The 13,530-nt window shown below is 44.5% G+C and overlaps 1 protein-coding gene across 1 annotated transcript in view; it reads right to left on the bottom strand.

The window, feature by feature from the left end:
• Wdr19 (WD repeat domain 19) overlaps window positions 1-13,530 on the bottom strand; it is an 86,656-nt gene that overhangs the window by 58,403 nt on the left and 14,723 nt on the right. The window contains exons 6-15 of the mRNA XM_059275906.1: window positions 12,300-12,415; window positions 9,226-9,306; window positions 7,865-7,977; window positions 7,451-7,624; window positions 5,623-5,693; window positions 5,020-5,192; window positions 4,818-4,932; window positions 3,892-3,998; window positions 2,930-3,052; window positions 709-858 (exon numbers count right to left, since the gene is read on the bottom strand). Coding sequence (XP_059131889.1) covers window positions 709-858; window positions 2,930-3,052; window positions 3,892-3,998; window positions 4,818-4,932; window positions 5,020-5,192; window positions 5,623-5,693; window positions 7,451-7,624; window positions 7,865-7,977; window positions 9,226-9,306; window positions 12,300-12,415 — 1,223 coding nt within the window. The remainder of the gene's footprint in view (window positions 1-708; window positions 859-2,929; window positions 3,053-3,891; window positions 3,999-4,817; window positions 4,933-5,019; window positions 5,193-5,622; window positions 5,694-7,450; window positions 7,625-7,864; window positions 7,978-9,225; window positions 9,307-12,299; window positions 12,416-13,530) is intronic.

Below are 13,530 nucleotides of genomic sequence, written 5' to 3'. Positions count from 1 at the left end.
ATTACTGTACTATATGTGGCTTGGGAAAAAACCCAAAAACCCAACCAACCAAACAAACAAAATGATAGTTACTGGGAAAATCCAGGGTTTTATAAGTGGACTAGTTTATGGGAAAAACTGTAAGTTTAGACATAATAGCTCCAAGTTACTAAAAAGCTGACGCTGCTCAAGATGATTGGAACAACTTTTTTGGTGTGTTGTTTGTTTCTGAGTCAAGACTGAAGTGGCTGAGGCTAGCCTGGGCTACATAGTACAATAACGTCCAGTCTCAACATCATGACAAATCTCCATGAGACTGATACTATAAAAAATTACAGAATAGCAGGCAAGTTTCCCTGACATTTCCCACTAAAACTTTATTTGACGAATACTATATTAAATGAAACTTTTTAGCAGATGTGGTGGCATACACCTTTAATCCCAGCTCTGAGACAGAGGCAGGTGGATTACTGTGAGTTTGAGGCCAGAGTGGTCTATATAGCAAGTTCCAGGATAGCCAGAGCTATATAATGGAGAGAGCCTGTCTCAGAAACAAACAAACAAAACAACAACAAAAAAACCTTTTCCTTAAAAATAGAGCACTGTGAGTTTTTGTTTTGTTTCCCAGCATGGGGGACGGAGCCCAAGACATGGAGCTTGCTGGACAAGCACTTTGCCATCAATGAGTTATTATACCTCAGCTCCCAGTTTCAAATTTTCTAGACTTACAGGACAGTAAACAAATCCATCACTTTTTTCATCAATGAAAACTAATCTGGTTCCATTTGGATCAGGAAAAAGCTTTTTCACACCAACAGGATGTCGATAATCATTAACAAACTGCCAGTCCTCAATGAAGAAATACTGAATAATGCCAGTCTAAAAAAGAAAGGGAAAAAAGAAGAAGTCTGATCAGGGAATTTAAAATGTGATTAAGAAAATACTGACTTTTCACACTTAATTTAGATGATTATAAAATAAAAATACTATTACTTCTGATAAAGGAAGAGGCTAATACATTTAATATGTATGGAAGGTACAGACTCTGGAGAAATGAAATGGGAATTTAGAAGTAATTCAGTAATCTAGCGACTATAGTATGTTTAGTGATATGTGGTCACAATAGATTTATAGATTTCCTACTTGCTAGAGAAACCTTCAAAAATAAACCAGTAAACTTCAGTGACATCGCCAACCACAGGCAGGGTGGCTGTCAGTGACATCGCCAACCACAGGCAGGGTGGCGGTCAGTGACATCGCCAACCACAGGCAGGGTGGCGGTCAGTGACATCACCAACCACGGGCAGGCTGGCAGTCTTGTGAAAGGTTGTCCAAGTCATCTCTCACACATCTATCTACCTTGGAGAAATTTCCAGGAAGCAGATTCTTGCCTGCTTCCAGGGATGCATGGCGCCATCCAATTCACTTTCCTCAGGGTTAAGCTAGGAGTCTGAACTGCCTGGCTGTAGTTCTGGCTCCTTCAGACTGGTGTCGCCTTGTAGGCTACAGACGACTGCATGCTCGTCTGGCTTGGCTGTGTACACGCCCTGGAGCTTGCTGTCTCCCTAATCATCTACGGAAGTACAGCCAAGCCAGATGAGCTGCTCAGACAGTACCCAGTGATCTGACAGCCTTCATTGGAAATCTACAAAACGCAGAAGGAAAAAGTACTTACACAATTCTAATAAATGCTTCCAGAAAACTGAAGATGACTACCTCATTTTTTGAGGTCGGTATTGCCTTGATACCAAAACTAGACAAAAGCACTATACAAAACAAGAAACCAGGTAGTGCACGCCATTAATGCCAACACTTGCAGAGGTAGGTGAATCACTGTGAGTTCAAGGCCATCTTGCTCTATACAGAATGTTCCAGGCCAGCAAGGGCTACATAGTGGAATCCCACCTCGCAACAAAACAAAACAAAACACCTCCAAAAACTAAAACTGTAGTACAACGGAGCTGGGGAGATGGCCCAGCCATAAGGCCACTGGTCGCTCTTTCAGTGGACCTGAGTTCCCAGCACCAAGGGTGGCTCACAACTATCTGTAACTCTAGTTCCAGGGGCTCTGACACCCTTTTCTGGCCTCAGAGGGCACCAGACACATATGTGGTACACAGACATAACATGCAGGTAAAACACGGGGTTAATTAAACCAACAACAAAAAACAGAAGAGATCAAATTTAAACCAAAGTTTTAGCAAATGAATGTAAGGATATGTAGAAAGGAGAATACATTAGCACCCATGGGGGAAGCGAGGCTGGAAGAGCTATTCAGCAGCTAGCAGATCACGGAACTGATATTTGAGCCCCAAATGTCAGACTCCAGACATTATGCATTATGCAATTATCTTAGTTAGGGTTTCTGTTGCTGCAACGAAACACCATGACAAAAAAGCAAGCTGGGGAGGAAAGGGTTTATCTGGCTTACATTTCCAGATCATACTTCATCATTGGAGGAAGTCAGAATAGGAACTCAAACGGCAGGAACCTGGAGGCTGGAGCTGATGCAGAAGCCATGGAGAGTGCTGTTTACTGGCTTGATCCTCATGGCTTGCTCATCCTGCCTTCTTATAGAACCCAGGACCACTAGCTCAGGAACAGCACTACCCACCATGGGCTGGGCCCTCCCCCATTGATCACTAATTGACAAAATGCCTTATAACTGGATCTCACGGAGACTTTTCCTCAACTGAGGCTCCTTTCTCTCTGATGACTCCAGTTTGTGGCACATTGACACACAAACCCAGCCAGCACAGTAATCAAAATTACTTAAAATCACCAAACATTGATACTAGCCAATCATGCCACCTAGGTTCTATATAAGTATAGAACTGACCACAGACTTCATTTGTTTGGAATTTGATAAAGGGAGGAAAAAAGAGGATCCAGGTCGTAAAGTAAGAATTGGATCTTGCCCATGCTCTGCCCTTCAGAAGCGCATACGTACATCTGTTCCATAGATAAGGAAGTCACTAGTCAGGGCGTGGCATAAAATCCGGCACTTATCATCAACTGCTGGGAAGAGACGAGTCTCACGTTCTTCTTGAGCATCTAAGACTTCATTTTCTATCTAAAATAGGAAGATGTTTTATTTAGAGTAGTGGTTCTCAACCTTTCTAATGCTGCGCCTTAAATACAGTTCCTCATGCTGTGGTGACCCCCAACCATAAAATTATTTCATTGCTACATTATAATTTTGCCATTATTATGAATCGTAACATAAATATCTGATATGATCCCCAAAGGGGTCACAACCCATAGGTTGAGAACTGCTCATTTAATGGTTCCTTGTTTATCTGAGTAAATAAAGTATACAGCTAGGGGAAAGTGTCTTTTTCCCAAGTTCAACTAGATAATCATACTCTCAAACTACCTTAGGCTAGCTTATGCACAAAACGTGACAGCTGGCCCAAGGGGCAGCCCTGAGCATCCTGTTTCAGTGGGAAGTTTATGTGCAGCAGGCTCAGCAGCTGTCCAGCTGCTAATTTCTTTGGCTTCCCGAATGCAAAGAGTCAAGAAATAGATGTGTGCTGCACCCTGGTCTAGACTCCAGTCCTCACACCAGTCTCTCTGGCACAGTTTGGTGGATCCCTACACACAACACGCCCAATGACAGAAGTGAGTGCATTCTCTTTAGGTACTCATGGCTCATCTGCAGTTCCTTCTAGATGCAAATTACCAACGGGGTCACCTGACTATAGTTAATGTTGTGAGCAGTGCTGTTGATACTTATCAGGTGTCTAGGGCACAGGGGTAAGAAGTCTACTGAACATCGAATACAATCAAGGAAGGACTATTTTTTGCCCACACTGCGTTTTCTAGTCAGTCTGCACATTCTTGCTTCCCAGACAAGGGTCTTGATAATGGGACATCAAACTTAGGCTCCCAGGACAGGGGGATCACACTTACCAAATGTAACTGGATCTTGCCTTCAAAGAGGGCAGCAGCATAGTCAGAATGAAGGCAAATGCTGGCCACCGTTCCCAGATACTCCACGTCTTTTAGCTTTTTGACAGCTGTATCAATTTCAAAAACATGTCAACACGTTAAATTACAGGTCAAAGTTCTGCATCTGTTTACCTGCAAATGACTGTACATTGTATACTTTGGCAAGGATCTTCTGAAGGAAAGCCTGTTTCGGCCACTCTGAGAAACTCTCGGTTGCCATATAAGTTACCCTCGGGGATTCTCTAGCAGTCCAGAAATAAAACAGCAGCAGAGGAAGTCAAAGGCAGCATGACTCAGGCCTCCAGTGACTGGAGGTTTAACGGAGCGTTCTACTTAATAGGTCACTTCTCAGGGCTCTTTATCAGACTTAGGATTGGGGAAAATATTGAATAGAGAGAAGGGGAGGAAAGACCAGGTTCTCTATATGGAAATAGCATTATTCAAAGAACAACACGGCAGGAATGGACACCATTAGGTAAGCATTTCCCAGGCTTAGGTGTGCCTCAACAAAGTCACTGTGCAGTGAGGTCACAATGCTTAATTTCACCTCATCAGCCTCCTGTTCCCTTTAAAGTAGCTTTATCTTCTGGATTAAGTCACATTCACAGGGTAGCTCCAATCCTTTACCAGGGCAGAAGGGACCTTCCACCCAGGGCCTCTGTGATGGAGAACTCCCACCGTGCTGCCTTCACTACAGAAGCAAAGAACGCAATCTGCCTAGACGGTATGCAAAGATTTTAGAGTAGAAACCAAGCCGTTTAAGTTAAGAAAGAGAGACCAGGACGTAAACGAGAGAAGACTCGGTCTCAAAAATCATTTGCAGTGCTTTGCAAATAGTACAGAAATGGAAAGGTATTCAAAAATCCAGCACTCGGATTTAGACTTGCCATTTTCACCAAGGACATAAAACCAAGCTCGGTTATTCATCCCCACAGCCAGATGATAGAGACCCACTGCGATGAAGTTGGGTTCCACATCGACGGAGACCGTGATCGGGGCTTCCTAAAACACAGCGTTGGAACAGCAGTGAGTCAACTGTTAGAACCGTTTCAGTTTATAAACAAGGGGCAGACCACACGATTTACGTACTCCTTCAATGAGGTTGGCCACAGTGACCTCAAGGAGGGAGGTGAGATACGCAATCCTTGTGTGACAAGCATCCCCAAGGATGGGCAACTTGGTCAGGAAGACGTGGAGTGAGCCTCTTTGGGTAGACAGTGCTAGCAACTGACCATCATCAGTCCAGGATAAGGTACCCAACCCTGAAACAATTCACAAAACAAACCATCATTCAAAGCCACAATATATGGTGACAGGCAAGCAAATAAATATTTTCATGTAATAGGCATTAAAAACTTGAGATGTGTTCTTCTCTAAATCATCTTGCTATTTCTCTAAGCATTAACAAGAGACCATGGGCCCTGAGTCATCTGCTATGGCTCAAACAAAGTATATATCCATTGTACAATTGGGATTCAAGTTTGCTGTCAGCCTCTGGGGCCCAAGCATACCCACAACCTTTTAGTCAAGCAGTACCACTAATCACAACTCCTAAAGTAAAGAAACTATTTTAGGGAGCTTCACAGAAAGGTGTGAATTTTATTCCTCCTATAAGAATGCAAAGCACACAACAACCATTATTCTCCATAACTACAAGGACAAAATGCCAGTGGGCTCTGGAGAGATCAATACCTTTATTTTCATCATCCAGGTTAATTATAGCATACATGTCTCTTAATTCTGTCAAATCATGGATTTTTATGCTGAAAAGTAAAGAAAAAGGAGTATATATTTTTATTGGGTTTCATTCTGGCATTTTTGCACATTGTTTCTAATCACCCTCCCTATTCCCCCTCCCCAGCCCTGCTGCTGGACCCTCTCTCCTCTCCTCCCCCTCCCCTGCTGCTGGACCCTCTCCTCCCCCTCCCCCTCCCCAGCCCTGCTGCTGGACCCTCTCTCCTCTCCCCCCATCCCCAGCCCTGCTGCTGGACCCTCTCTCCTCTCCCCCCATCCCCAGCCCTGCTGCTGGACCCTCTCCTCCCCCTCCCCCTCCCCAGCCCTGCTGCTGGACCCTCTCCTCCCCTCCCCCTCCCCAGCCCTGCTGCTGGACCCTCTCCTCCCCTCCCCCTCCCCAGCCCTGCTGCTGGACCCTCTCTCCTCCCCTCCCCCTCCCCAGCCCTGCTGCTGGACCCTCTCTCCTCCCCCTCCCCAGCCCTGCTGCTGGACCCTCTCTCCTCCCCTCCCCCTCCCCTCCCCTGCTGCTGGACCCTCTCTCCTCTCCTCCCCCTCCCCAGCCCTGCTGCTGGACCCTCTCTCCTCCCCCTCCCCAGCCCTGCTGCTGGACCCTCTCTCTTCACCCTCCCCCTCCCCAGCCCTGCTGCTGGACCTTCTCTCCTCCCCTCCTCCCCTCCCCTCCCCTGCTGCTGGACCCTCTCTCCTCCCCTCCCCCTCCCCAGCCCTGCTGCTGGACCCTCTCTCCTCCCCTCCCCTCCCCTGCTGCTGGACCCTCTCTCCTCCCCTCCCCTCCCCTGCTGCTGGACCTCGCTCCCCCTCCCCCTATCATCCCTCATCCCTCCAGGTGTCCTCTCTCTACAGCTTCGGCCTGCAGTGAACAGCCTCTTCACGGCCCTCCATCTGTGCCCTGGAGCCCACTCTCAGATTCCGGGCTGCTGTGAACACTGGCTAGGAAAGGCTGACAGACAAATGGGGGACTCCCTGCTGAGTTGTGACACTGAATTCTGGTCTGGTCCTCTAACTGGCCTGCTATTACTTAATTTCCAAAGCCCTTCAGTCTGTACACCTGTCCTGGTGAGAGGCAGATGGAGTGTGCTCACTCCATGTAATCTCAAACTCCCATTTTAGTTTTAAGATTGATTTTCTAGCATACTCTATTTTATTCTTTTGTTCTGAGGCATAAAACCTTTATGTGTTTTCTTTGTTAAATACTCTTGCTATTTTACTATATATTATCAAGAGACTATGAGTGCTGACCATATGAATATGAGCAGGGAAGTAGAGGACTTAAATATTTTTCCCTGTAACATTCAGAGTCCAAGAAAGTGTGGATGTCAGATGCACATCAACCCCGAAGTTCTGTTGATTCTCTTGAGTATCCCCCTGTGGTTGTTTGAATAGGAATGGCCCCCATAGACTCATGTGTATGAATGCTTGGCCCATGGGGAGTTGGCACTATTAGGAGGTATGGCCTTGATGGAAGAGGTGTGTCACTGTGGGGGTGGGCTTTGAGGTGTCATTTACTCAAGCTGCACCCACTGTGGGACACCTGCTGTCTTTGGATCAAGATGTAGAACTCTCAGCTCCTTCTCCAGCACCATGTCTGTCTGCTCACCACCATGTTTCCTGCCATGAGGATAATGGACTGAACCTCTGAAACTGTAAGCCAGCCCCAATTAACTGTTTTCCTTTATAAGAGTTGCTGTGGTCATGATGTCTCTTCATAGCAATGGAAACCCTGACTAAGACATCCCCACGTTCCCAGAAATATGTGACTCCAACTAACCAGTTATCTCCACATGTAGCAGCTTTGTTCAGAGTCTGTGACAATGCCACACTGGTTAGATTATCCTTATGGTCACGTGCCTTAAATATCTCTTGTCCAACTTCTGGATAGTGAGTAGAAATGGCCAGAAATGTTCCTCGGGAAAAGCCAATCATGATGTAGCCATCACCATACCTACAGCAGCAAAGCAATAATGGGATTAAAAAGGAGATGAGCTCTCAAGGGTAAAATGGTAAAAACCTTCATATGATAAAATATAATTCATTGAGGCCCTACTGTGTACCAGATAACATGCTGGGTAGTGTTACACATGAAATCACAGACTGAAATGAGGAGAATGCCATATACAGAATATAATGTTACAGACAGACAAACATCATCAGTAAGAAAAAACACGTGGGTTCTTGTACATACCAACTGTAGCAGACGATGTTGCCATAGGACTGCTGAAACTCCAGATCCACTGGGTTATCAGGTTCATTCAGGTGAAAAAGAAACAACATTTTCTTGCCAACCACTGCACTTATCTGCCAGAGAAGATCGGGAGATCGTGGAATGAGTTACTCAGAATTTCACAAGAAGACCAACAAGCAAGTCCAAACAGCTGAACCCCATTATGAAGACAGCAAGCCAAAGCTGGATGTGCTAAATGCCGTCATGAGTATAAATGTAACTAACAAATAGCAGACAGCATTTACTGATGTGTAGGGTCGGTCTGGCAAAAGCCTTCGGCTTTCCGTGTTTTCAGTATCCTTTTGCGGTACATGACAAGGTCTTTTGAACGTGACAGTCTTTTGAACCCTCTACACCTCTTCCAGACACTGTGCTGTTTATGAGGAGTGACTCTGACATGGTTTTCCTTGCAGCTGAATTCATTTTTGCAGTACAGAATTTTTCCTTCTAAGAGGCCACTTGGTTTGTGAGCCAGCCAGGATTACAGGTGTGCACTCTTAAGGATAAGCTAGCTAACTTTAGCATCATTTTCTAAGCCCCCCACCCCCAGGTGAGTGTGGCTGAAGTAGGATCCAATTCTCATTGGAGGCTATCCTTATGTCAAGGAGAGAAAAGTGTTTATCAACTTATGTTGAAAATGATACTTTGCTATATTTTCTGGATTCTAAAATGTTATCAACTACAACAGCATCAATTTAAAACAGCCTTTTGGGAAATAAACATTACCTTCTTACATATTTTCATATTTATTACAAAAATTACCTGAATTCTAGAATGTTACAATACAGCAAGGAAATTGCACATGTTAAAGAAACATAAGCTATGATTTTTCAGAGATCCGTTTACTATCAGCAATGAGAAAAAAAATCCTAAATCACACAGAAATCATTGTTTTCATCTTTTTTTGTTTGCTTTTATGTTTGAGACAGGGTTTCTTTGTGTAGCTCTGGCTGTACTGGAACTTGCTCTGTAGACCAGGCTGACCTTGAACTCAGAGATCCACCTGCCTCTGCCTCCAGACAGCTGGGATTAAGACATGTGCCACCATGTGCTTTGATGTTTCCATTCTGGAAGGGATCTCTAAGTTTCTGCTACCACAGAAACGGGCACACCACCCATAACAGGAAATGTCCCTGTCTGCTGGGGTGTCAGGCAGTTAGCAATGGCAAACAAAACTTTTGGGTCTGAGAGGCTAAGACTTACCTTGGTTTAAGAAACAACAGACGTAACTTATCGAGTCTGAGCCAGCCGAGAAAAGGAAATTGAGTACACTATGAAACTACCCAAATGATTTGGGTGTGGGCTTGAATTAGAATGCTTACTGTGTTTTCAGCAGAAGAAATCCGGTCATCTGTCTTGCTTGTGGAAAACTTGATGTCACTGGGCTCTGATTTCACTGGTGTCTGCAGGGGTAAGAAAGAACATCATCGCTGTGAATGAACTCAGTAATCAAATCACTCTCGTCAGGGTGAAGCTCAGTGACAGGACACGCGCTAAGCACAGCAGGAATGAAGCCCAGGCTTCACTTTGAAACACCTTCCCTCTCCAAAACAAACCTTCTAGAGTCATGCTGAATAGTAATAAAGCACCAAGCTTGTTTTTATTTGTGACTAAATTTGGATTATGAACCTGAAAATTCTACTGCCAAATACCTGGAAATTCTGGGTGAAACAGAATGTGTGTTTTTCTTAAATGGAAAGTTAAGCTCAAGGAAGGATTTACAGACATCCTCAGCAAACACCCCACAGAAAGGAAAGTGTATGCACACTCAAGCTGCAGCCTCCAGTGTGGCTAGAGACAAGGGTGTCAGGGAAACCACTTCTTAGCTGGCGGTCTGGGTCAGAAAAAACAACGTTCATTTCAAGAATGTGATCCACGACATGCTTTCCTGTTCTCATTAGGTCTGCAGTTCCAGCTTGCACACTGAGCAGTCTGGGAGTTCCTCTAGAGAGAAACTTAAATGAAAGGTGGTAGGAGCCAGGCCCACCATACCCTGAAGGGTTGGGCCAAACACTCCAAGTCTGATAAACCCTGCAGAAAATGAGCTGAAAGTTCAAAAGAATGTAACTCACAGAGGAGCAGGACACCAAAAGTCCCTAAAACACAGTCATATGAGAGAGAGAGAGAGAGAGAGAGAGAGAGAGAGAGAGAGAGAGAGAGAGCGAGCACGTGCAAGAGTGAGAGAGATTATATAATAAACACTTTAAAGAGATACCGGGCTACTCATAAAAATGAGAAAGGGCACATTAAAGTTTCAGTAGACTGTACTTTTTATTATTCAATTTTTATTTTAGATTCACTTTATGCATATGATTTTGCTTGCCTGTATGTCTATACACTATCTGTGTGCCTGGTACCCTCAGAGGTCATAAGAGGCTGTGGAAACAGGAGTTATGAAAGGTTGTAAGCTGCCATGCAGGTGCTGGGAATCGAACCTGGGTCCTCTGTAAGAACAAGTGCTCTTAACTGCTGAGCCAGTCTCTGTAGCCCAGCAGACTATACTTCTGTGCTACAGGAGGTGCACCCAGCAGGGTGAAGGTCTAGAAATGGTGTTGTTTGGCCTGTGGAGTTCGGCAGCTTTTTTCAACTGCCCATCCCGAGGGGTATGTGATTTTCATCTACAGTTTTATCAATAGACTATGTGCTCACATCATATGTCATTTTGTCAGTGTGACAGGTGAGCACCAGTGTCTCAGCCTTGCTTTGTCTTCTGTAATTATGAGTTTCATCATTGTCATCTGTGAATTATGTTATACATGTATACATTGCCTTTACATGTATTTCAAGCAGGGTTTTAAAAGAACTACCAAGTGCTCTCTCAAAATAAAGTGTAGAATTATCAGATTTAAAACTTCCAGGAGGCTGAGGCAGAAATATACTATGTGTTTAAAGCAAGCCTGGGTTATATAATGAGTTCCAGGCTAGCCTGGGCTACAGAGTGAGGTCCTGTCTCAAATGCAAAAAACAGTGGGTTGGGGATGCAGTTCAGTGGTAGGGCACTTGCCTAGCACCTTCTCCTAGGCTCCAGCTCTCCGAAGGGTCCACTACTTCCCAACATTATATACGTGAGCCCATACTTCTGACACATGAACCCACTGTATACTCCACGGGAGAGACCCATGCGGCAAGGAATCGGGACTTACAGTGCATAGTGATTCTCTATAGGAACAGCAATCTGCAGGGAGCTGAACTCGGCCAACAACTACATGAGTGGACTTAGAACAGCCGTGTGGGAGATCCTGAGGCAGAGGCACCTCAAGAAGCCACATCTGGATTCCTTGTCGACAACTAGGAAACACAGGGTTTTAAGCTCCTGCATTTTGAGATGTTTTGTTAGACAGCAGCAACTGCTGAATACATCATATTCCCGATTGTGTGGATAGCACAGAGCAGGGTTTACTCATGTGCCTAACGAAGCAGATATTCCAAGAACATTTCAGTCAATACTACAGTATAGACAGCAGTTCAAAGAATAATTTTCCCATTGGTGATATTAGGTAGCTACTGGCAGAACAAGTTCCCTTAAGGAGGGGCCCTTTTAGGATCAAGTCAATCCTAAGTAGGATTTCATCTTAACTGAAGTCCAGAGCCCTCTAGTTCTTAACATTTATCAGCATGCATACATAAAGTAAGACTTCATCACAAACATACTATAACCACAGAGCCGAGAATCCATTTAATACCAAAGGGGAAAACGTATTTCCTTTAATAGATAACTTAGTCATCTTAAAACATAAAAAAGGATTTGGGTGTGTGTGTATGCAAGTGTGGAAGTATGAGTGTCCGTGTGTATCTGGGTGCTGCACACGCGTATGGCGGCATGGGAACAGACAAAGGTTTCTTTGTCATTTAAAACATAAGATTGTGGGCTGGAGGGATGGCTTAGTAGCTAAGAGCCCTGGTTGCTCTTGCAGAGGACCCAGGTTCAGTTCCTAGTACCCACACGGTGGTTAGTAACCATCCGTAAGTCCAGTTCCAGGAAATCTGACACCCTCTTTTCACTTCTGTGGGTACCAGGCACGTACATGGTGTACATACATAACTGTGGTGAGACACTTATATACATAAAACAAAATATCAATATCTTTAAAATATGAAATTATATGCATACTCCACATAGTGACTTTTCTTTTGTTTTTTTTCAAGACAGGGTTTCTCTGTGTAGTCCTGGTTGTCCTAGAACTCACTCTACAGACCAGGCTGGCCTTAAACTCACAAAAATCTACCTGCTTTTGCCTCCCAAGTGCTGGGATTAAAGCCTAAGTGCTGGGATTAAAGGCGTGCACCACCACCGCCCAGTGTGACTTAAAATTTTATATAGTTGATTATAGTTTGATATAAAGCTGTTCATTACAAGGAGAAGTGACCGCTTCCAGCAGAGACTGTAATGTATCACCTGTCTGATGGTGTCGCCTTCCTGGTTACTAACAGTGATCATTTTATCTTCGCCACCCAAAGCGAGAAGATTCTCTGTGTTCCAACATCCACATGTGATTTTCTTAGTATGTTTTCCTGAAAAAAAGAGACAATTTTTGCAGATACATGGACTTCTCAAAAAATAAATAAAAAATTTGTGATGCTAGTCTTCTGTGCCCTGGGAATGAACAGTGAAGGGATTCTACCCTCGTCTAAGCCCTTAGTGTCTATACAACCTTACTTCCAGTGCTTTATCACCAAGCTAGAAATTAAGACAATGGTACGTAACAACTTTTCGTCTGGATAATACACATAGGGTCCAGCAGAGAACAATGGTTTCCTCCACAAATTTTGTTGATTTATCACAGAACCAGACTTAAATGGTAATTCTTATGAGAAGTAAATCCCAAAGCTACCATTCAGCCCATGGTCTCATAAATCCTTGATATAAGCTGACTTATCATTCATAGGTTTTTTTTTTTTTTTTTTTTGTTTTTTTTTCTTTTTGGTTTTTCGAGACAGGGTTTCTCTGTGTAGCTTTGCACCTTTCCTGGATCTCGCTTTGTAGACCAGGCTGGACTTGAACTCACAGAGATCCGCCTGCCTCTGCCTCCTGAGTGCTGGGATTAAAGGTGTGCGCCACCCCCGCCCGGCCTCATTCATAGTTTTAACTGCTCATGATAATTATAGTATAATTCATGGTAACACTGAGGTACAAATGTGAACATTCCCTAGTGAAACATGTGTTAAGAAGGGACTCTGCTCACTACAGCATCACACCACTAAGGAATAGTAGGAGGACTTGTGTGTGTGTGTGTGTGTGTGTGTGTGTGTTCAGTGTAAGTGCAACACTTTTTCCTGAATATTTTCCAACTGTGGGTGGTTGGACCTAAGGATGTAGGACCCATGAGCACACAGAGGGCGCATCCAGGCTAGAGCAGGGCAAGAGGACACAGGTGATGAGAATGCAGGAAATTAGACAGAAAATATGAGGCTGTCCCGTGATGGTAGACAGGAATGGTGATTAGACAGACTGCAACCTGGACACAACCAGAGGGAACACCTAAGAGGACCTTCCTGATCCATCAGGAGGGTTTGGGAGATGTTGGGTGTGCAGTGCTCACGAGTACCTCCCTGAGGATAGACAGTAAGAACCTGCACATGTGGGTCCAGCCAGCGGGCTGAAGAGACACAGATTTCAGGGATCCTCA

Source organism: Peromyscus eremicus, chromosome 10, assembly GCF_949786415.1.
Source record: "Peromyscus eremicus chromosome 10, PerEre_H2_v1, whole genome shotgun sequence".
Taxonomy (NCBI): Eukaryota; Metazoa; Chordata; class Mammalia; order Rodentia; family Cricetidae; genus Peromyscus; species Peromyscus eremicus.
The sequence above is the reverse complement of the archived record's forward strand: the minus strand, read 5'-3'. Positions and strand labels throughout refer to the sequence as shown.